The following is a 24,321-nucleotide window of genomic DNA, read 5'->3' as shown; positions in this document are numbered from 1 at the left end:
TCGTTTTAAACCTCTTTTTATTTGACTTTATTTGAGCGGTGCTGAAATTACATTGAGTTAGGTGTGTCGGCGTTTTCAAAAATTGTTAATTTTTTTCCCCGAAAACTTAAATAAAGGACCCAAAAACAAACCGATAAATGGGAGGAAATTAATCGAATGACTTGCGGGCGGTCTTCTTTGCGGCCCCCGTTGTACCACTCCTTTCTTTTTGGCGTGTGTAATCATTTTATAATACAAAACCCCAACGCAAGTACATTTGATGTAAATGTTTGCCGTTCGAAACGGTCGCCGATCGCTATGTACACCGTGCTCCGTTCCGCTCTCACGTGACATTGATCTCCTTGTCGCTATCATCGGAGTCGCCCTCCGATTCGTACTCGTCGTAGTACATACTCGATCCTCCCGCACCGCCAGGACCTCCACTGTTCGGGTCGGACGATGCGCTGCTACTGGAACGGACCGATCCACCGGCGACGCCCGTTCCGGGGCTCAACCGCAAAAGGGGCTCTCGATCGAGGGCTGAAGACGGTGGCGGGTAGAACCCGGCCAGGGGTCCTCCGAAATGCGCCGCAGATTCCTGTCTCCCTGGCTGACCCGTGGCCAGCGGTGGCGGAGGCCTTGCCGCCGTCGAGTGATCGTCAAAATCGTACTTAAAGTCGGCCCCGGGTTTCAGCAGCTCGAACTTGGACTTGAACGTGATCATCGGCGGGCTGATCTTGGGCGACGAGGACGGGGTTGTTGCGGTAGGTTGCGCCGCCGAAACGGGCGGTGGCGGCTGCTCCGGGCCGAGGGTCACTCCTGGCGCCGGGGACGACGGGGTAGGCGATAGGGACGACTGCCGATCGGTCCGTGCGTCCGACAGGTCCGGGTTGGGGTTGTTCTTGTTCGGTAGCGTTTGATCTCGCGATCCGCCGTTCGCCAGCAGCTCTCGTTCCTTCGAGTTGCGCCACTTCATGCGACGGTTTTGAAACCATATTTTCACCTACGGAAGAACGGAAAACAGAAAGGATAATCATTAGCTTGGGTAATAGAAATGGAATAAGAGTATGCAAAATTATGATTTCATTTGATCTCTCAGCTGAAAACAGAGAAAGGATCTCCTGGTTCAGGACAAAACACTACATTCACCTTCGTCCATATCAACTCTCTACGCAAAAACCCGATAGAAGCAATAACGCAAACGATTGCTGGCGTCCAGTATAAATCCCTCCTACTTGTCATACTTATAGACTCCTCAACGCTACTCAAGATGGCCAACAGTAAGGGACCTTCACGTATTCCCAAGCCGAAGTCAATGCTGGCCACCGAGATACGAAATCCAGCGGAGGATCCTTTTATAAGCACATTTGTGGTTTAGATCGGCCATTCGGGACCGTTGAGGCTTTTCTAAAGAAAATAATTATAATAATCTTATTTATGGAATGCAATTGACGAATTCATTGGGATGCAGGCATTTGTTAAAAAAAATCAATTAAATGACGTTTAAGGATATTAACAGCGTAAAAATTGAAGACAGGCGTTGTGGCAACGATCGTGTGCATAACAGAAATCTGACTGCTGTGCACTTTTGATAGCGAAATTATAATTTGATTAGTTTCAGACGACAACAAAGCTAACAAAAATGATAAAACTTTTCTCAAGATGATTCAAACTTGGTTCATGTGTTAGCCAAATTTAGACGAAGCAAACTGAATGAACTTCCTTCCTTAATAAGTACCGTATTTTTCCGTGTATAACGCGCACCCATATTTAAGAGAAAAAAATTGGAAAAAAAAGTTTTTTATTATACATTTTTCAGATATGTGATATCCAACAAATATCAAATGATAATAATGTATTATTCTAAATATTCTTTAAATATTCTAAAGTAGACTAAAGATAAAATGCGTATACATTGCAAAAGACATACTAGACCATTACAAGACCATCCATAGCATTGCTCATGCCACATTTATTAAATGATTTCACAACAACTTCTGTTTTAACTCCCTGCCATGACTTAATGACGATATTGTATGGATAATTATATTCCTAAAAAATGTTTCATTTTATAATTTATTCAATATGGTATTATGGTATTATGGTAAAATATATACCGAAAAGGGCACATTTATATGTTTAGAGGAGACAAAATTTTTACTTTCCTTGCATAACGCGCACCCAGATTTTGGAGCAAAAAAAATTGGGAAAAAGGTGCGCGTTATACACGGAAAAATTCCGTAACACATCGTTCAATAAGTAGCGGGACTAGGGTAGAGATGGCGCTAATAATGCCATTTATATACCAAGCTTCAGATAAGATGTGTCAAAATTTGATGTATTTCGAAACATAACCTAGAAAGCTACAGTGGTTAAAGTGACGCTACTTTTGCAATCGTGAAACAATGGACCAAAACGAGTTTCGTGTGCTATGATAAAATATTGTTTTCTAATGAAAAAAAAAACACTGTTCAAGCTTAGCAATGGCTTGGAAAACGTTATCCGGACTCTATTCCGTCGAAAACAACCGTTTGTCCGTGGTATGCAGACTTGAAAAAAGGTCGTACTGAAACAATTGATGCGGAACTTTCGGCCAAATGAGACAGTAACTCCCGAAAACACCAAGAAAGTATTGAAAATCATGATGGGTGACCGCAAAATGAAAGTGCGTGAAATAGATTCGTTGGTAAATAGATGGTGAACATATCAACTGGTAGTGTATTTACTATTTTGCATAAAGAATTGGCTACGATAAAAATTTTCTCCAAATGGCTGCCGCGTTTGCCCGCAATGGAACAAACGATCACAAATCAAAACGAGGACCAAATTCAACGAATTAGGCTTCCAAATGCCTTCTCATCCTTCGTACTCGCCGGATCTTGCCCCCAGCGACTACTGGCTCTTTACAGATCTCAAAAAGATGCTCCGGGAAAAAAGATATGGCTCGAATGAGGTGGTGATCACTGCTACTGAGGCTTATTTTGTGTCAAAAAACAAATCGTTCTACAAACATGGCATTGAAAAGTTAGAGAATGCTGGAATGACTGTATTACATTTGAAGAAGATTATCTTGATGAATAATAAAGAATTTTGCCGATAAAATGATGTTTTCATAGTTAGTACCGGGACGTTTTGAACGATGTGTTAATGCGATAAACAATGCGAACGCATTGTGAATCACACGTCCACAAAGAATAGTCATTTCCTCAATTTGCCTTTAAAATGTTCGTTTATCGGCAACGATTTGCATCGATTTTCATCACTAAACATGATGACTCTCGCGGACGTTTCTTTTGCGGCCGATGCTCAATTTTGCACCCGAGCGATGATTGCGGAACGGGATAGTAATATAATATTACTAGCTGGCTGAAGCTGTCCAGACGCGTCCTTCCGTCACGCATCACAATCAGCATCAGCTCTAAACACAACGGTTCAATAAATAGATAAGTGATGAACTGTCAAAACCGTTCCGATTGGAAATGCATCCGTTCCGTCGGCCGGGACCACCGATCGATCGGGTGAAGAGTCCTTGGGCAAACACAGCCCACACGATCCCACACACCGTTCGATGGACACTCGAATTTCACAAATTGCACACATTTTGTAGCGAACAAACCCCCCGCAAAACTGTTTGCGCCGCGCGCGCGCCTCGTATTTACTGAGCCTCAAGTTTCACGCCAACCACAGCAAGGACGAAAACTCGTTGACTCGTGCTCCCGTTCCGCTGTGAGAGTGTTAAAAGCTGCATGAAATGGAGTTTTGCGACCGAAATTCAATCAAACTTGCCTCGGGAAGGCCACCGCCCGCTCGATGGATGGATTTTTCTCGGAAGACTCTCGGAGTCCTTCTCTTGCGGAAGGAACGCGCGCGCAGGACGCCCGAGGGTCGCATTGAGGCCACGTCGAAACGTATCTGGCGTTCATCGATTTTTTCGCCTTCCATCCGAACCGTTGGGCTGGGCTCGTCGCTCGGCCAAATCTGCTGCGCTTCCGCATCCTCCCAGCATCGTGCGGCTCTTCGTGTTGGAGTATGTGTTTATGTTGCGTGTATCACTCCCCCGATAGCTCCCACGCTCCCCACGCGAAGGCGATAAAAACGCATCTTACACTTGCAACAAAATAGCGCAAGGCGTTGGGCGCACCGCATCATGTGCAGTGTGTGCGGGCGAAACTGCAATTACTCATAAACAGAATCCAACCCCCGGCTCAACAAGGCCCCCGGCCTCCGGCCTCCCACACGGCCCTCCGGGCAGCACAGAGAGACAACAAACACAGAAGATGGCTGGCGTGGGCCACAATCCTTCCGATAGAACCCGGCTGCCCGTTGGATACAATGTGCTCTGTGTGAAGCGACTTCCGTTCAGCAGCGGAAAGGATCGTCCCCGAAGTCCAAACACCAACACACTCACACACCCACACATTGGTACGGTTCCGACCAGTGCGAGCCCCTTTGGGCCAATGTCGACACCGGGAAACGCTTTGGGAAGTGCCAGAAAAACCGAATCCCCGAGTACCCGTGGCCGGCGGGAAACGGGACCGGGACACAGGATCCGACACGTGCGCGGAGGGTGGTGGCCGGGGGGTGGCCCCGGGTTGCGAGTTGCGTGCCGCGTATAATTCAAGGCAATACATTCCCGCCTTTTCTCGTAACTGTCACCGGCAGACAGACTTTTACGGGTGACAATTACGGTGGCGACTGCATTTTGGAACAAACGGAGTGTCCCCGTGGTCCTTGCGGCTGTGTGTGTGAGGATGCTAAACATTCCACACCTCGGCCACCCACTCTCTCTGTCTCTCTCCGTGTGGTGGTCAGCGTCGTCCTTGGGCCGAGAACTAATGACTGTCATTCCGGATCGGTCACCCCTTCGGCAGGACCCGCAGTGGTGGAGCGCGCCGTCTCAAGTCAACCCCCGTCACCGGGGTGGTCTGGCCCCCTGAGTGGTGGCTCTGTAAATAATTACTTCAAAAGACTGGCCAATTATCGTTGAAAAGTGTTGCAGATGGTGTTACAGAGTGCCATTGTGTTTTCGCCCGGAGAGGCGACTCCCAGGATCTGGTGGCCCGAGGTCGGTGCGTAAAAGGTTAGAGCCCCAGAGCATCGGGAGGAAGGATGATTGGAGATCGGACCGCCAGTGCCAACGGTTCAGGACATCAATCATATTTTGCAACCAAAGCTCAGGTCTTCTTGTGGCATTTATTTTCCTATCGATCCGTGGTACCGTTTGGTCGGTGGTTTAGAGCCGAAGGCGATCGTTATCTTTGTGTCACATTTTGGGTGTCATCAATCGAGACTCAAAGTATGGCGGATGTTCGAAAAACAGGACGATGCTTTCATTGCAATCAATATTCGCAGACACATTTTCATGGCCAAAGTCATAAAGATCGGTTTCGAGCTTTATTCAAATTAAAATAATCGTTTGATTTCCAATAATGGTTTGGTTCAGTCCCTCTACAGCCGATGTGTTATTCTTGGACCTGGTGCACTACCAGAAATAATAGAGACGCAGTGGTGTTTCAGTTCAACAATTGGGTGTGATGTGGTATCAACAGTGGATCATAAGAAACAGCACTAAATAAAATTGCTACATTGCTTATTAAGCTTACGATATTGAAGCTATTTTGTACTGATATGGGTCAGGAGCAAGTTGATTGATATCGTTCCGGTAAATCCAAAGATGTACCTCTCTATGGTCCCATCAAAGGATGGTCAATATTTTACCAATCAGCTATGGGATTGTTTGGATCGTTTGAGGTGCTTAAAAATAAGCTGCAAGGAGTTCGGTTGACAGAAATTCCATCTAACGAACGTTACCAGCTCGACTTACATATTCTTGGACGTGGCAATGAAAAACAGATTTGAATATATTCTGCCTTGTAGCAAGCGCCATTCAAACCATTATAAACGACTCTACAGAAAAGAAAACTGTGCAAAAGAAAAGGTGCTTCATGAGATGGTAAAAATTCGTCTGATGCTTAACTATGATGTCTGGTGAGGTTTCGACGACAAAATATAGTTCACAAGATAGCTTAGGAAAATGAGTTGGAACAGTGCCTCACCGATAAACCACAGATGCTTTTCAGCGAGGGAATTTTTCCATTAGTCGTATGACTTACGAAAGTTTATAATAAAAATTTGGGTAGCTACAAACATGATTACATTCGTTTGTGAAATTGTTCAAATCATCATCACGATGCACAAAGGCTAATATAATGTAAAGACAACTAGCTCCACATGCTTAAAAGAACAAGGCTATTTTGTAATGCATTTTTAAATCAGTCCGGTAAACTATGCGAATACGTTCTAACTACCAATAATAAATATGTAAATATGTCCCAAAATCAGCCTTTTCGTTGCCAACCAATGTACGTAACAAAATAACTCATAATACGTGTTAGAACTCAGAATTGGGGGACAGCAACTAACTGAAGAAAGACATGTTGTTTTTGTATGTTGAAAATTACAATCTTTGAGGTACTTCTTCGCGGAAGACACACGTATAGATATTCCCAATTTTCATCCCGGATTTAGATAAGAACACCTTCGTGATCAGTGCTAAATGTTCCAACAAACAGCACAACAGAATCGACCAATCCCAATCTCGTCTCATTCATATTCACTTAGCACCAAACTGGTTACGTCATCGTAATCGAAACTTATTTTTATCATTTCGTTTATTTACTACCACCGGAGAGATTATAGCTCCAACTGTTCATTTCTCATCCCGCAGGAACAGTGGCCTCGTGGTCTGACGCAAAACGAAGACCGGAACCACCCCGTGAACGGTTGAAAGCTTTCCCCGCTATACTCTTGATCCATGACGGGGAATCACCATTTTTGCGTCAAAATCGAACCGCGGATCGCAGATGGAAAAGAAAATATTTGCTTACTCAAAGACGTTCGGCTCGGCGAGAGTTTTAGCCCCAAAAGTAGGGATTTGTTTATTTGCGCACCGTTGGTGGTCGATCGGTGGGCCTGCGCTGTCTAAAGTCCAGTTCCGAACCGAGAGACCAACAAACGTAGAATTACGCGAAACCGTCGAAACTGCTCGGTGTCAACTTTTTCAAGGCGCTCCGATTTATCCCGCCAAAATGGTTCATTAGAGTGGCCCCGCCATATGGTCCCGAATCCCGCCGAGAGACATCTCAATTCATTAGCCGGGTTCGAAGTTCGGAATTTTTGCAGCGTCAGAAGAGTGTGACGAAATGGAGCCCGGAGTTCCAGATTCAGCGATTCGCACCGTGACCGACCGAGGCGCGGTCGTTTGATCGATGAATTGTGACAGCATTTTATGGTGTGTTGTGTGACGTTCTCAGAATCGGCAACCGGAAGGATGACTTCACGGCGTTTCGACGAGGGCACCCCGGCGGCTGGCTGGCTGGCTGGCGCTGGTGTGCTGCGGTCTCATTTGTCAACCGCCAGAATGGGATATCAATTAAATTAGTTCCGGCCGCTTCGCAGCTCTCCGGAAGGTGCGAATTGTGTCTGGCGATTCGGTACGCTTTTTTAACCAGTTTTTCGGACCGTTGCCGCAGCGCTCATCAATCAAATCACCAAATCATCACCCGTTCTGAGGCGCGGTCCCAGGTTCTAAGTAAGTAAGGACCCTTCCGACGGGCGAGTAGTTTCCCACCGGGATCAGAGAGCGGCGAGCTAAGAAACCCACTCGAGGCATAATCAGATAATCTCGCATTGTTCCCTCGGCGAGCATCAGATTTACATGCTACAGACCACCGAAGGATTTCCCCGAGTGGGTGAGCAAATAAACAACCGAAACACCCTCGCGCGGTCCGCGACCAGAAAGTGTCCTCGAGGGGCCGAAGGAAGCCGCCGGCAGTGACAAGTAAATATTTGAAAAGTTCCTCGTAAACGCTTCTTCCGTTCTCTGGCTCGGCCACACGCAGCAGCATATGCTGCCGAAGGCACGGGTGGCAATCAATTGCAGTGATGCTTGGCGGGTGCGAGAGCCTGTGGTTTTTGGTCCCTTCCCTTCCCCGGGCAGGGCGGAAGAAAGGACGTCCGTTGCAGGCACACCATCGTGCCGTGTCCTGAGTGATTCGAGGCACGTGCGCGTTCGGGGGCAGCGAATTTGTTATGTTATTAGCGTATGCTGCGCCGTCGTTCGCCATCGCCACCATCGGCTCAAATTGAGTGGAAAACGATCCGATAACGTAAAGCAAATAAACAACATAGAAAGTGTACATATTGGATGCGACAAGGCGTCCGAACAATCCCAGGATTAGCGGCATAAACAGCCACGGAATCGAAGCATCATGAACATTAATTGAAATCAGATTGATCGCTTCGTCCAACGGTCTTCCATCACGGTGGCTCTCATTTGATAAATTTATCTAAAAGTTTTAGCCACTGACACTGTTCCTGTTAAAAATGGAAAGCAGTAAAAGAGGAAAAACCGGACTTCCTTCAAGAAGTTCCTCGTTGTCGTCCAAACGCCACCACCGATGGCGCTTTCAATTGGGAAATTAATGAACGATTAATTTCCGTCCCTTATGCAAATCGCTCGCGGGCGCTCCGTTTCCTGGCCTCTGCCAACCGGAAGGCGGATGTGAAGAGATTCATGAATTTATTGAAATATTTCTTCTCCAGTATCGCCCGAAGCGAAGAAGTTCAATGGTTCCCATCAGCAGCAGCAGCAGCAGCAGCAGCGGCCACTGGACGTCCTCCTCGTTGCGAGTGGAATGATTTCACGGATCATGATCATCAATGAGATTACTTTCCGCCTGCCCGGCTTCCCCAGAAGACTTCCCCAGAAAGTTTTTCCTCACATTTCCTCCGAAGAAAAACACAGAAAGTGAGAGAGAGAGAGAGAGCGAATGGTGGCATGGCAAATATTCATTACGGTTCTATCCGATAACAATCGGATTAAATCAATTTCTAGCTGCTGCTTCACCGAGAGCGAGACGGAACTCGATGACATTCGCTCCCATGCACACATACAGGCACACACAGAAAGACGTGTTTTTCCTTCCAAGGAATGGGAAGAAAAAAACTTCAAAGTAGTGGAAAAATGTCAGCACCAGACGTCGGAGGAGTTTCCAGGACACTTTTCATTCGTTCGCTCGCTCGCTCGCTCGCTCGCTTGGCTGGCAGGAAGGAAGCACCACATACATGCGCACATACACTGAGCGCCGGCCTGGGGCATGTGGAAAATCGGGCCAAGGAAATCCCGGAAAACCCCGGTGCAGCGCCGCAACGGCAACGAAGGAAATAATCGTTTCTTTATTTGTCATGTCGTACACTCGGTGATTGTTTTTCCCTTCGGCCGGCCCACTGCCGCGTTTTCCAGCTCCCGTGGTGGGTGGTGGGTTTTGTGTGTGAAGTTAATGGCTTTCGGGTTTTGTGGCCCCCGTTTTCCACTCGAGTGCCGCTTGGATTAAGAACCCCTCGGGAGGAGATCGGATCGGAGTTTGCCGGAGCAAGAAGGACGACGACTAGCGAGAGGCGAGATGTGAGTGAATAGTCGGAAAATTCGACGTCTGCTGCTTGAATTGTGTGTTCGGGTTGTGCCACATCATCGCCGACCGGTTGGCGTTCATTTTTCAAACGGTTGGATTACGGTCAGATGAGTGCAGAGGATGGTGAAGCAGCAGAAAAATGCGACCGCCCAGCCCGATTAATCAGTTCGTTACACCTTCGATACAAGGAGCAAGGAAATCTTTTGCTAGGAAATTTTTGAAACATTGGTAACAAAGTGGAGTTGTTAGCGGATAGCGCTGGACTTTGGTTTTGAAATAAAGCGTCAGCGGATTGTTCCAAAATTTCGAACTGAACATCTGAACGCCTTTCGAAATCATTCTGAAATTTTAATGGCTGAAGAACCAGCAAAGTCTAGCTAGACCATCCAGATTGACGCATGTGACGTGTTAGTGGTTTGAATTTGGGTGAAGGCATCGATAGCAGATGGGTGTCCATTTTAAGCAGTTGGCGGACGAAGGCGCTCAAGTCTCCGTTGAAGGACAGGACCACTTCAGAGTTCAGAGCAAACGAAGCATAACATATTACAAAACATTGAAATATTTGACAGGTTTGTGTCTAATTTAACACAATGGTTTTGAAAGGCACACATTACATGGAATTTAGGACTACGGCTAATCGATCCAGTGAAACCTGTTAGCTGACAAAATGCAGAAATGTCTTCAATTTGCCTACGAACTTTTGGATCGCTTTGCAGTCTCTAACCAGAGCATGACACAAGGTCGACAGAGGCAGAAGACCGTCGTCCTAGAGCAGATCTGAGAAGAGTGTTGTGCGCTGTGTCGACTGTTGTAACTGTATACATAAGCTAGCTATTTTTTCTTTTCCCCTCTTTATACAGGGAGCCCTATTTAAGATTCTTTTTCCATAGGGTTACTGAAAAACCAGCTTAATACTTTTCGATGATTGGACTTGATTCTTCAATTCTTGATTGATTCTTCATTTTTTATGAAAACCAATTTTGGTCAAATGTCCACCACGACTGGCTTACCACGACTAGCCTATTCGATCGACCTACTTTTGACTGAATTTCGGTCTTGAGGTCATCAATAGTTGCTGGTATGTTCGCTCTAAAATTTATCTTTCATCGCAGCCTAAAGATAATAGTCCCATGGTATCAAATCGCAGCTTCTTCAGTGCCAATTCACAACACCATTTCTGCTGATTATTTGATTTCCGGAGATGGGACGCAAAATATCGATTATGGCTGACGCAGTTGTACACGTAGCGCCATCCTGTTGAAATCAGATGTCGTCCGACTTTTCGGCTTTCGAATTTCGTCGAAGAACCAATCAGCCAACATTTCTCTACGACGACATTCCTCGACGGTTGCAGCTCCTTCTTCATTTTCAAAGAAAAATGAGTCGATGATGCCCCCAGATCAAAATCCGTACCATCCGTGGAGAACAAGAATCAAACCCAAAAACAAGAATTATGCTCATCAATACAGCCACCGAGGTGAAAATGAGTCTCAATGAAATGTGCTTTTCAAATATCGTATCGTTTGAGTTGAAGACCTAACACTTTGGATAAATTTTTTTCATATTTCCGAATATTCTGCAACCAAAATTATATGTTACTCATACCTTTGGTGAATCAACCTTTCAAATAATAGTTCAAGCTTCGAAAAATATAAAGCCAGTTTTTTAGTAAGCAAATGGAAAAAAGAATTTAAAATGGGTCACCCATTACAACTCATTTTGTCGATTGACACCGAACGGGGCTGTGCAAAATGGCGAAACATCAACAATTGAGACCGAATAAAGTAACCATCAATGAACCAGCAATAGACCACGAAAAACTGCGATAATAAATACAACAGGAACACTACAGGAAACCCAACCGATACCGGACAACCTACGAAACCCGAGACAAGTGACAGGACTAACTCTTTAAGAGTAAATGTTAATACTTCTTATGTCATTTCGTAAACCAATAATTATTGCCAATTATTGACACAAAATCAATAAAGAGACAATTTGCAAGTAATTTTCAAATTAAAACACTCTGCCCAATCCACGTTGCCCCTTCATCGGCCGATTGCTGTCGGTCGGTCAGACAATGCCCATAAAGCTGCACGGACCTAACAAGGAACCAACGGCCCGGAAGTCGACCGATCGGCCGTCGGACCTCTTCGGCACGTTAGCCCGCCAGTTGTCCAGTATCGAATTAATAAAGTATCATGCCCCGCCACAACAACACGGAAAGCACCACCATCAACAACATTAATCAGCGGTCGCCGCACGCGTTTCGAATGCATAAACCCCCCCCGGCGGGGGGCCAGGGCAGCATAATGTCGGCCGAGACGCGACACGGAGTCCATTTCGGCACCACGGCACTACATAACCGCCGATTGGCACATCCGTACGAAAAAAAGCGGAGAACTTCCAAGAAAAGTCGGCCACCAGTCCCGGTGTGGGTGTGAGTGTGTCCCGGACAACCCGCGTGTGTGCGTTGGCGTCTGCGCACCATCCTCTTCGAGGGGGGGGTTGAACCGGGCAAATGGGCCATCGTCTCGCTCACTCTGCCACACCGGGAAAGCGGTACATAACGGTCATGCCGGGGCTGCCATCTTCTTCGAGGAACCCCACCGCCACCACAAGGATCTGCGGAGAACGGAATCCACATCCTGTCCCCGACGGGGCGGAGCTTCCGGACGGAAGTGAGCATTCCGATCGCGGTCCCCGAACCACGGTCTAATTGGTCGATAATGCGCGCGCGAAATGAATAAATCATTGGTGATCCCGTGCGATTCCTTACCTGAGAGTCCTTGAGGCCCAGTCGCTCGGCCAGCTTCTTGCGGTCCGGTTTGCTGATGTACTTCTGCAGCTGAAACCGCTTCTCCAGCCCTTTCCGTTGCGAGTCTAGGGAGTCAGAGATGGGGCGCGCAAGAATTAGGTTCAAGGTCCTGAGGAGCTACCCCAATTACTGGGACCTACCGGAGAACACGGCCCGACGCATCATCCCCCGGCGCGGTTTCCCTCGCGTCGAGTGCGCCCACGGAAAGCCCTGTCCGGGTGGAAGCGGAAACACCTGAGGTCCTCCTGTGTGCGGTGGCCGGCAAAAGAAGTTAGAGAAGTCGGACGAGGTGGGACCGGCGAGGATGGCTCTCTCTACTAACCTGGCATGTACGGGTTGCGGCAGTGGGCCAACAGCGAGTGCAGGTGCGGGTGATTGAGGCTGTGGTGCAGGAAGGGCGTCGGCCGACTGGGGAGTGGTTTGGCGATGATTTTATTATCTCTCGGCTGGAGCGCGGCCACGGCCAGCCGGTTGGCTGGGTCGTCCTGTAGGTCCGGGCTGTTCGGTAGACTTCCTGACTCGCTCGCACTGTTACTGCTGCTGTGGTGTTGAGCCGTGGCCAGTAAGCTTCCGGGTCCGGTTGGACTACCACCGGTCGGTCCGTTCCCTACCATGCCGCCATTGACCGCCAGATGGGGCTGCTGTTGGGGATGATTCTGAGGAGACAGTGGATGCGGTCCCTGCTGCTGGTGATGCGGATGGTGATTGTTCGGGTGCTGCTGCTGCTGGGGGTGGTGGTGGTGGTGATGCTGCGGGTGGTGGTGTGGATGGTGATGCGGATGGCCGGCCAGGAACGCCGGGTTCGCCAAATGGTTCTGCTGAATCAGGTTCTGCTGGATGTAAGGCCAAAGGTGCTGTGGTTGAATGAATTCTGCAACGGAAAAAGGGGGGAACGCCATCAGTTACTAGTCAGCCTAGAGGTCATCGGTCAGCGGTTGAGTTCGACGCAAAAAAGGGTCATTTGTAGGTCATTTTAAATTGGACCCGCGATCTGTAAACAACCTCTCTTATCACCTCTCGTCGGTAGAACCAGGAAGTAGATCCACGCTAATGGAATTCACCAAAAAACCTGCCCAAGTCTAGAGTGCCCCATTCAGCGGATAAGATATACGGGCCAGAGGCGTCTTTCGTTGCGGTCTCCACTGTTTATGGCGCCACCTAGGCATCGTAAAACTTTTCCCATAAAAACGGCCGCGTTAACACCTTGACTCGGAATGGCGGAACTCGACGCGACGCAAAAAGACGCCGTCCGTATGTGGGGAGAAGCTGACAACTCGGGTCCCCAAGAAGTGTTCCCTTACGATACGCGGTATCTGATATCCTCATCGCGCCTTGTTGACTTTATCAACGATGGCCCACAGGCCCGAAGCCTGTTCAGATCCTCCTAACATCCTAATCATCAGCTTGTACTCCGCCATTTCCATCCCAACCAAGTGACGATGGCTTCCGGCAGCTAGCGTTACGCTTAATTTCCCCACACATCCCCAGAGGAATCCTGGCAACAGACAGCCTGACAGCTCTGGGGGCCGATGATGAGAGTACCTTCCGGAAACTTTCCTGCCTGCCCGCCGCACCGCCAGTACCGGAAGTAATGTGCCCGCCAGGTATTTGCCTTATGTTGGACGTTGGGCGAGCTGGCTATTTGCATAAATGGCACCCGTCACTGTTCGGATTCCAGGCTGTCAGACTTCAGAGGGTCGACGTTTGCCCCAAAACTAAATTCCGATCAACGTCGTACGTGGAGAAGCTCATTTCATATTCAAAGCCAACGCACTCGGATCGGATTGTGGGAAGATGTGCCTTCGATTCGTGTGGACCAATTGCGGTTTCTTGGCGCCGAGACCACCGAAGACCAAAGGGCTGGCTGTCAATTAATCCCAGGCTGTGGCTGGGACGTAATGCCTTCGCTAAATGCCACCATTTTAGATTCCCTTCCGCATTAATCCTCAACAAAAACAAAAGCGACGTCCTTTTCGAGGAACGCTGATCCGGAACCGACCAAATTCCCGGCTCCGAGATCCTTTTTTACGCAACACTCGCAATGTTTTTACTAGGAACGATTCCTCGGTGGTGGGTTGCCCGGGGCTCCGGAACCCTGTGGCTAACAGCGCGGAGTCCTGTGAAGGCTGTGAAAACATTGGATTATAATCATGTTTAAATTATTGTCTATCGGGGCCGCTCGGATGGCAAGCTGCAAGCCGAACCCCTGCCGGTGCTGCTGGTGCCGCTTGCGGCCAGTTTCACCCTCCTCACGACATGTGTGTGTTGTTCCCATTGTTGCCAGAGCCTGTGTCGGGACCGAGCGGTGGTCGTGAAGCCTTCGAAGCTGGACGGGGCTCTGGAGTTCCACTAAATGTTGTGATTGCGTCCGTTCCGGCCTGGGATCAATGATCCAAGGGATCGGCGCACGGGCTCCGCCCCGTCGGCCCGGGGTCTTCAATCAAAGCGGCATCTCTAGCGGAACACCGGAGCACCCCGAAGCCGTCGGTCCAGCTTGCCACCTCCCGTTTTATTGCTCACTTTTTTACCGATTTAACGATTATTGTCCTTCGGTTCGGGGCTTGGCACTTCTTTAAGGCCTAAAACGGCATAAAACGGAACCAACGCACTCCCGGGGGGGGGTGAACATTACGCCGGCAGCTTGTCACCGGTCGCAGGCAGGTCGAGGTGATTATCGACAGTTAAACGATGATTTAAGTGCGACATGGAGTACAGTGGGCACATGTTTGGAAGAAGCGTTCTCAGGTAAACACAAGGCTCAGCAAACTTCAAGCTTCGCATTCGAAGAAGTCATTTAACCAAAAGGCATCAACCGTCCTTACAGATCCGCTAATTTGCTAATGGCTCCATTGTAGTCTCGAAATTGAGTGCGACTCACGGGACATGCAAAAATGGGCATGTTCTGCTGCCAAACACGTTCCACTGATCGTGGCCAACAGGTTTGTGCTTGAAAACGTTCAACATCAACTTAAAACAAAGTTAATTTAAATCCCGCATAAGGCTCGTGGCCCACGGAACTGGAACGTGTTACACGCACTCAGCACACAATTAATAAGCAATTAATTTAGCCTCCGTCATTCCGTGCTCTGTCCATTGGTAAACCACAAACGGGGCGTCATCGGAGGCCCCCAGCATCCGGCCCGAGCATCGTGGTTGGGACGTTAAATTAACGCGCCTCCCGGCGGCGTGGTTGACACTTTTTCAAGGATTTTTTCCTGCTTTTCGTCCTCGTCCACCAAGAGGCCCGGTGTCGCGGTGTCAGGAGCACTGCTGCCGGCCCGAGGCACATCGTGTATTACAATAACAAATTACCGAGCATAATTTATATGCATCGCGTCGCGCTCGGAAAACATAACACTGAGCGCTCTCTTCACGGGCCCAATCCATAACGTGGCTCAGTGCAAGCGACACTGCACGTTGCACTTTTTTTGCACATTTTAATGCATTTGATACAAGCGACACACACGCATACACAGGGCTCTAGTTTTCTGGGAACATCCCAGCATACAATGTGTCCTTCGCTGGGCCAAAAAATGTGGGACAGCGCAGTCGGGGCCAGGAGCGCAAAACAGTGTTGAAAAACGGTGTTCGCCAAAACGGCCTCGGACTCGGCGCCAACAAACTATGCTGTGGCATAATTATTTGCATCAAAAGCTATGTTTCCGGTTTTTATGTTGTCTATGGATGTAGAAACACTCGGCGGCGGAAAAGAACACTCTGGCACAACTTTACATAACAGCACTTGATCGCTCACTCTAACGTTTGATAACACGGTTTGGATGGGTTTCGATGTGTTTTTTTTTATTTCGGGCGAGAGGACCAAACAAAACCACTGACGACACGAGGGAAATAAATACACAAAGTGATGTTGGATGTTTTCGCGTAAAACGTTGTGTTCCGAAAACTGTTCCCAATCCCGGCCATTAGTGGCGGAGCCAGGTTGCTATAAATATTCATTACAATCCTGTGCCTCGATCGCCGGACATCGCCCATCGTCGGCGGTACATTCGTGGTCGGTGGTAAATGATTTCCATCCGTTATTTTTGTTTCACAACAATGAATCACACAAAAACACCGCAACATGGCGATGGCGAATCGGCCGACAGTGCGGTTTATCCCTTTGGAGCTGCGTGTTAATATTTGCTGGGTTTTTGATAAATTGAATAATTTAAACTCTCTCTCTCTCTGTCGAGTGGCAGCGATCCCCCGGCTTTCCACGGCATTTCATGTGTGAGTGTGGTGTTTTAAGGACATGTTTTGATACAAGCCATTTACGGGCCCATTTGCATGATGTATTCAAGTGCATCGATCAGCATGTAATGTTGCTTTTTAAAGCCACTCAGTTTAATGTAAATTGCCCACCGATTAAAGTTACTTTTTCATGTCAAGTGTAAACAACTTAAATGAGATAGTGAAAACGAACCTTAACTAAATCGTTCAGTTTGGATCAGTAATGCCGACTAAATGACTCTCGCATCGAGCAGAAGTTCTAAACCAAATCTCTTTTTTCCATTCACCGAAGACAGTTGATTTTTGATTAATACCACATTTTTTCAGAAACCAAAAATCAGTTTCAAACAACGATTAAGTTGTGTACTTATGCTTTTTAGGGATTCTAGTTAGAACCCTGTCCTTTGATCAGTGTCGTGATGTTTTTGCTTTCATGTCTTCTTGGTAAGCGTTTCGTCCATGTTACCGTCGTCTATTTTTTCTGCTAAATATCCGTTACCAGCGTCGTCATTACGTTTCGTTAGTTGTGATTAGTTTTAGTTCTAAGTGCTAGATTAATTTTAATTTGTTAATTAGGCTAAGTTGCCCGTTGGCTGTTTTTTGGGACAAATAAATAAATGAATTTAAATAAATAAACAACCTATATTCCAGTGTCTTGTGGATTGGTTCAGAATACTTTTGAGGGGTAAAATCTTGGCCAATAAGACGTTTTCCTTGATGAATGATTACTTTTCCCATCTCACATTTCGAAAGTTTTTGATTCCTAATACGGCTCTACCCGTTCAAATAATGGATAAATAAATAGGTTTTTGAGTCAATACGACCTAGAAAGGTTACTAGTTTTATGAAAAAACGTTATTATTGGTTCATAATGCCTTCGTAATTTGCCGTCCTCATGTTGATGGTGGACACTCATAGGAGAAAAGTTCAACTGCTTAACTGTAGTTGAGTCTGATCAATAAATCGTTTATCGACAGCATCTTTTCCGAACCTAAGGGATGTGTCAAACCTTTCCAACAGCAAAATTTCAAACTATTTTCCCAATTCGCTCACTTCGGTTCGTAAACTTTTTGAAAACAAGGCCAGCTTTGCCTGCATCACATAGAATATGTTGAATCACGATCCGTTTTCTTATGATTGAAGTTTTGGTTAAATATTTTTACCAAATAGAGGAGAATTTTTAGGTGAGATGATACGTTTTTGTTTATCAATTTGTTTTGGGGTCGATTTCACACACCCAGCACCTTCAATACGATAAACCCAACAATCGTGACCCTCGCTTTTTGTGCCGACTGCTGCCTACTTTTGTCAAATATTTATGCAATATCCTCGGTAATGGTATTAAGATTAAAGCTCTTATTAATAGAATATTCAAAAACATACAAGAAACTGTGGTATTTTTACTCGTAAACAATAAAATATACTCTAGTTGCTTTAATACTAAACTTAGTACTCAGCAAAACGAAGAAAATAGATGAGAAAACCCCATAGCTGCAAAAAGCGATTAAAAGTGTGATTCAAAATCTTCTTCTCATCAAAGAAGATTTCGACTTATTAATATTTTCACGTACCAAGTGTTATTGGTATTACTCAATAAACTTTGTTCCGCCATCCACTGTATGTACAAAAATTCGTATATTGATAGATAAAACTGATTAGTATTACAAAGAATGGTAAATCTGGGCTTTCGTAAGACAATAAGCACTCAAAGCTGAGAAAAAAACGTCTCGAAATTGTGAGTTTTTATCTAACTGTCAAGCTACCATGCTGCTATTACTTCGTACTATGACTTATCCGTATTTCTGGGAGATTATTTTCTTAATTTATTGAATTGGTTTTCATCATACTATTATTACTTCACATTCACTAACTCATTATTAACTCGACTTATGTGCTTCTACAAACCCAAAGTCTTTAGAGAACGGAATGTCGCAAAATAAATAAACATCACAGCACAGGGTTGAAAGAAATATCTTTGAATTTGAAATACCACTAATCCTCAAGAAGCAATAGTCGTATATCTTAAATTGTTTACTAAATATTGTAATTTTTGTTCGACGACATCCCGCAGCATTTAAATAATGCTTAAAACTAACGATTTTCGTTACCGATCTGAGGTTTGCTCGGCACATTCTTTCCATTCCATAAACAGCCAATTCTCGAGGGCTTCACGAAGTAGCTTTAACGAAAAACTTTCGCTTTGCGTGCGACACTTGCGGCCAGTGCCTTGTTTCGCTTAAAGCGAACGAAATTTTCCGGCCCGGCCCGGCCCGTTTTCCGGTGTTATCGATCCGCTCTCTCCGGGCGGCCGGAACGGGGTGGCGTCTTATCGAGTGCGAGAACGATGATCGTCGTAATCATCAGTTGGCGATTGCCAACGTCTGCACCCGGCGTCCCGGGAGTCCTGAGTCCGGAGCCCCAGCCCGGGAACCATATGCTCATCCTAAATTGAGTTAAACGAGAAAAACACTTAGCACGTAAACTGTACCAGATTTCGACTCCACAAAAGCTGTTCGCCAATCCGCCGGATCGGTGGCATAGCATCCCCTCCCGGCGCCTCTCGCTCCCCTTACGGAACGCAAAGTCAACGAGCGGCGTCTAGAAAGCGAAGGCCCACGTAGACAGCCGCAGCCGGAGCGACGGTGCGAAATACTACACCCGAAATCCAACCCACGAACGTCCCTCCTCCCGGCCCGGCTAAAGACCGTCCCGAAGGATTTTCCTTCATTTTGGCAACCCAAACCCAACCCCGATGGTGGAAAATAATATAATTTGCGTCAGCTGGCGGCTCACTTAGGCGACGGAGACGTCCCCGGAGCGAAAGTTGAGTTGTCGGAGGCGACTCTTGGTGTCGCGAGCGGTACTAGGAGGGGCACCCGCGCCCTTCATCCCTCCGCCACCGTCGCCACCGCTGGCTCATTCCGTTTTCATGGCGCACCTCATAATGCGTTGCTCCGCCGGTGGATTGAAGAGCAGCTCGTTAGCAGCATAAACATGTTCATACGCCTGATGTGACTTTCCGCCCTCGCGCCCCGCCACCGTCTCAAGCCACGTTCCGGCGGGATATCTGGGCCGGTAGGGTGGGGCCACCTCCAAAGGTTTTTCTCCGACCGAAGATGCCAATTTTTCGGCCTCGGCGGCCACCAGACGGTGCCCGGTTTTTCGGACAAAGCCATTATGTGGTCATTGGTTCGTGTGCCCGATGTGTTTATAATTTCGTGTACCGAACCCGAGGACACACGCACACGGACGCACCCGAAAGGGATCCTGTCCGAAAACAAAGACATGTGTAACACATTTCCGGCAACGTCCGTTCCGGGGAAGCTGCATCGAGTTCTGCATCCACAGCAGGAGCCTAGACCTAGGGATCGAGATGACGACGCTGTGATGTTCGCCGTCCCAACACCAGGACCATCGCCCAGGACCAGGTCAGCCACCCTCCAAGCAGATGTCACTTGCAGACGTCGATAATCATAAACGAAGGCATAAGAATCGTTACCGAGCCCGGGCCGACCGTACGATCCGCGTACCGGACTCCTGGCTGGGTGGGAAAAGCCCCAAAAATCGACGCCCGGGCGGGCGGAAGGCGATGAAAATCAAAGCGATATAAATGTGATTTTCCGGCCCTTCCGCTTTGGCCGTCGGCGTCGGTGTCGATGTTTGGGGCAAATTAATGCGAAACCCGGTGCTTCCGGGGTCCGGGCAAAGTTTTGTCGCCCGAGAAAACACACCGAAAAGAGACCCGGCCGGTCGGTCGGTCGGTAAGTGTGGCATAAATTATTCCAAGCACATAATCAATTTCTCGGCGGCGCGATTTATTTGCCCTCGATTTTCCACTTTGTGGCTTAAGGCTTTTCCGGTTCGGTTTTTTCGTCTTCGAGGATTGCCGGGGGGGTCAAGCTGGCCCGATTGATTGTTAATACACTGGCGCGGACAGCCGTTTGGTGGTGACGTCTTATAGGGAATTGAGTGACTGTAGCAAGATTTGTCTTTTTGGGCTGAGGACATTTGTAAACGGCACCGAAACCGAGTGCGCAGTAATAATTCTGGCAAACAGCATCGTGACTGGCACTTTTCTATTTAGATTTCCACTCTAACGGAATGCACTTTGTGAGATGAATCTGCGGAAACAGCTAAAAGTCCAGCAAACAAACGATAAAATCCAATCGGACGATCGGCTGTGTTTCGCGCACAATAATTCCTGCGACATGCCGAAAGCTACGTCAATCATCCGAAATACGTCATTTGCAGTCAGGAACCGGTGTCATTTACCGGACAACTTATCCGGTGGGGTTGCCCGTCGAAACTCCCATAAAAATTAAACAAACCCACCGGACAAACGGCCCAACCCGGCAAACGGATGGTCGCGGCCCGCCACAAAGTGATTGCTTTCGATGACCATCAATCCCGGTCGAATCCAGCCTCGCGACTGATTATCGACTCCCCGCCCGAGTGGTTCATTTATTTGTTTAAATGAGGTGTTAATTGCATATAAATTATTCCTACACCACTCACTACCGCTGGGGCAGGGGTGGCCCCAGCTCCGAGCGCTCCACGTCCGGTGCAACAAGAAATCGGCCGGCACTGCACTGCAACCGATGCAACCGGTGGAACTATAGTGTGTCGCAGAGAACGATCACCAGGAAGGATACGGAACGGTTGTTTGTCCGCTTTACACGCGTACCTCGGTGGGCTCCTCTGCGATCCACCCCTCCTTTGTGTGCTCGAGTGTCCACAGGATGACGGTGAAATCAGATCATAATAATTACACGCAGCAGCAGCAGCAGCGCCAGATAATGGGATGGCCGAGTCCAACCCCCAAACGCCGACCGACACTCAGGCCTCGGTCAGGGAGCCTGGGGATAATGGGGTTTTGCAGTGCAGAGTCCGAGCAACGGGCCGGCAAGGACCACCACCCACCGTCACTGACCCCGCGTCTGATTGTTGTTCCTTTGCTGCACTCACTGCACTTGTGCTGCGATGCGCTTTTCGCTGCAATTTGCATCGACCGACCGACTGCGCGCTGGTGGAGTGTTTTGCAGAGTTCGTCGTGTTGAGCAGTTTGTAGCAACAACCCCGACCCAGACTCGTTGATTAGGAAAAACTCAACATAAGCTAAGCGGTTACCCAATTCACAACGATGTATTGGTTTTGGATGGAACGCTCTTCCAGGAGTCAAGTAGTCAGCAACGAAATCAATGATGGATATGATTTATGGTTTCGAACGTTTATGGCCTGTCGGGAATTTAGAGGAAACTTTTTGTACTATTTATTATCATTCGAACGGACAGAGCCGTATCAAGGACCAATTTAAAGTTTTGAACATAACGGATTAATAGCTTAGAAACGGATTAATCGAGCCACAACTTTTTGTACTTTTTGTATGATTTATCAACAACTTTGTTCTATCTTTCGGGTAGCACATGGGTAGCACTTATAAAATAAAATAAAATATTAAAACTCTGAATTAGTGAAGCTCAGAAACTCGAAATTGAATCAGAGCCGGTCGTTAAGAATCATATTGGTCGTTAAGGATTGACAGAATATAATTCGTTGAATTGGCCCCATACCAGCTGTCCGTTCAATCATGATTGGATGTCAAACTCGTAATGCTTCGAAAGGGGTAGCATAATTGCATAAAAAGCCGCCGGTTGGTTTTCTCGGTTCCGACGGCCACCCAAACTTACCATTCCTCACTTTCACGCACTCCTTCCTGTCGCCAAGGATGGCGGACACGCTGAACTTGAGCACCGGCTTGGTGCTCTCCTTCAGGATTGTCTGCTTCGGGGTGACGTACTCGGCGCACCCGCACTTCTCGCACCGGAACTCGTACTCGCCCGGAACGCCTCCGTCGCTCCCGTGGTGATGGTGATGGTTATTGTTACTCTCGCCCGCCGACACCCGTCGGGGTGACTTGTGGGGTGTTAGCTCCGGCTGGCAGTGGCCACACTTGGCGCAGCAAAAATCCATCGGCTCCAGCGGCCCTCCCGCGTCGTCCGGATGATCCCGCAGGAACGGGGGCACCCGCAGCACTCCGGCCGGTGGCCCTGGCACTAGCTCGTCGTCCGAGTACGACCCCGAATGGTGGTGATGGTGGTGGTGGTGAAGGTGATGGTGGTTCGGGTTGTGGTCCAGCAGATGATGCGTAAGCCCACCCGGAGTGTGGGCCAAACTGTGGAAACTTTTCGGCGAATCACATACACTGCTCGAATCCTTGGGCTCCTCGAACTCGTCCGAACTGTCCGAGGCGGAGGCGAGCGAGTGGTCGGCCGGACCACCGCCGCCGGGTTGGTGGCCACCGACCGGTGAGCTGGCCCCATCCGGTCGCCCGCTCGGATCGCTCACCACGTCCTTATCCTGCAGGATACTATCGACCATGAACGCCGTCGACATGACCGTAGACATGGTACAGATCTGTTGGACCCAACGCACGCACCCAACACTGCCTGGCCCAGATCTACTTACTGCCGATTGCGGATTGCACCCGAAAACCCCACCACACTCAAACAAACGCAGCCCATCAACACTCGACGCACGATCTTCACACTGTTGAAGCCTCAGACACAGCACGCTTTGATTGAATTAAATCCTTCTAAATTATTATATTATTTTCCCTCCACGTGCACACACACGCATACACTTACACACTCACACGGGCTCAAGAAATTTAAATCACAACAATAATGGCGATAGAAGAATAAATGCTATCGAAGCCCCGGCGCCACTCGGACTGCTGCGAGGACACACCGCACTGCACAGGACGAGTCTGCGTTCACGAATGCGGCGCGCGAGTCCTTACGGCTCACCGGTTGCATCCGGGGGTTGCTTCGGTCGGGCGCTGCAAGGGCGATTGCCGAGGCGAAGGCGAATTCATATTCATCACCGCAGCCCCCGGAGAGCGCGACGATCGTCCTTGCGTCCTGGCGCGGTCGCTCTCTAGTGCCCACCTCCTTTTCGGCCACCGGCCACCGTGTGCGCGAACGAGACCGCACCGGGACAAAGAATCCTTTTGCCCCTGCCTCGGCCCCCGGTGTGAAAGAAAGTGCGAACACCAATACATGCGCACGGCACCTCTCACAAGACTGGCTCATCCTTTTCTCACCACCCCAAAACCGGTTGCAAACCGCGTGGTTCTTGCAAGGATAACGCGCGCCCTCCCCGGACGAGTGGTGCCCTCTCTGTCGCACGCGCGCACACTCGTGAACCTTCTCTCTCTCTCGCTCCGTTCGTCCTTGCGTGTGGGAAGTGGGCGGAGCTACGACTGACGCAACGGATGCTAGCGCGCTGCAAGGACTTCATTTTTATTTGCGTCGCTCCATGAGCCTTCTCCGAGAGGGGGTGGGGGGCGGCGGGGGTATTGTTTTGCGGGTCGGGTCCTTGGCCGCACACCAATAAAAATGCTCCAAAGCAGCTCCGTCAACGCACAAAAAATCGCTCCCCATCGTGTGCGCGCCATCTTTGTTACTCATCCTGCGGCCGACCGCTCCTGTACATAGAGCGCCAGCGAGGCCGACTGTAAAAAAAAAAAAAAGGCCGACTGTGATCTCGCAATTTTATCCTTTCCCCCCTCCTGGGTGGGTTGGGGCGCTCTTATCTGGAGATATTTTTCCATTAAATCATGCTTTTTCCTACCGATTTTCCGGCCCGCGGCACGGCGACGGCGGTGATGGCGATGGAACCTTCACACGACCGCACAACATGCTACCGATCCTGGACGCGGACCTGAATCCTTCGCCGGAAAAAAGAGGAAGGAAATCGAAAACAGCACCAGCCAGCCAGACTCCGCAGTGCTGGAACTGGGGATTTTTTCAGGATTTTATT

The 24,321-nt window shown here is 48.4% G+C and overlaps 1 protein-coding gene across 1 annotated transcript; it reads right to left on the bottom strand.

Annotated features, from left to right (window-relative positions):
* Positions 1-322: 322 nt before the first annotated feature.
* LOC131205282 (homeotic protein empty spiracles) lies at positions 323-22,905 on the bottom strand. The gene is made up of 5 exons (XM_058197315.1): positions 22,188-22,905; positions 12,593-13,141; positions 12,411-12,515; positions 12,232-12,335; positions 323-982 (listed from the first exon to the last, which is right to left on the bottom strand). Exons 1-5 carry the CDS (start codon positions 22,903-22,905, stop codon positions 323-325), a joined length of 2,136 nt encoding a protein of 711 aa, XP_058053298.1.
* Positions 22,906-24,321: the final 1,416 nt, after the last annotated feature.

The sequence above is a fragment of the Anopheles bellator genome, chromosome 1 (genome assembly GCF_943735745.2).
Source record: "Anopheles bellator chromosome 1, idAnoBellAS_SP24_06.2, whole genome shotgun sequence".
Lineage (NCBI taxonomy): Eukaryota > Metazoa > Arthropoda > Insecta > Diptera > Culicidae > Anopheles > Anopheles bellator.
The sequence above is the reverse complement of the archived record's forward strand: the minus strand, read 5'-3'. Positions and strand labels throughout refer to the sequence as shown.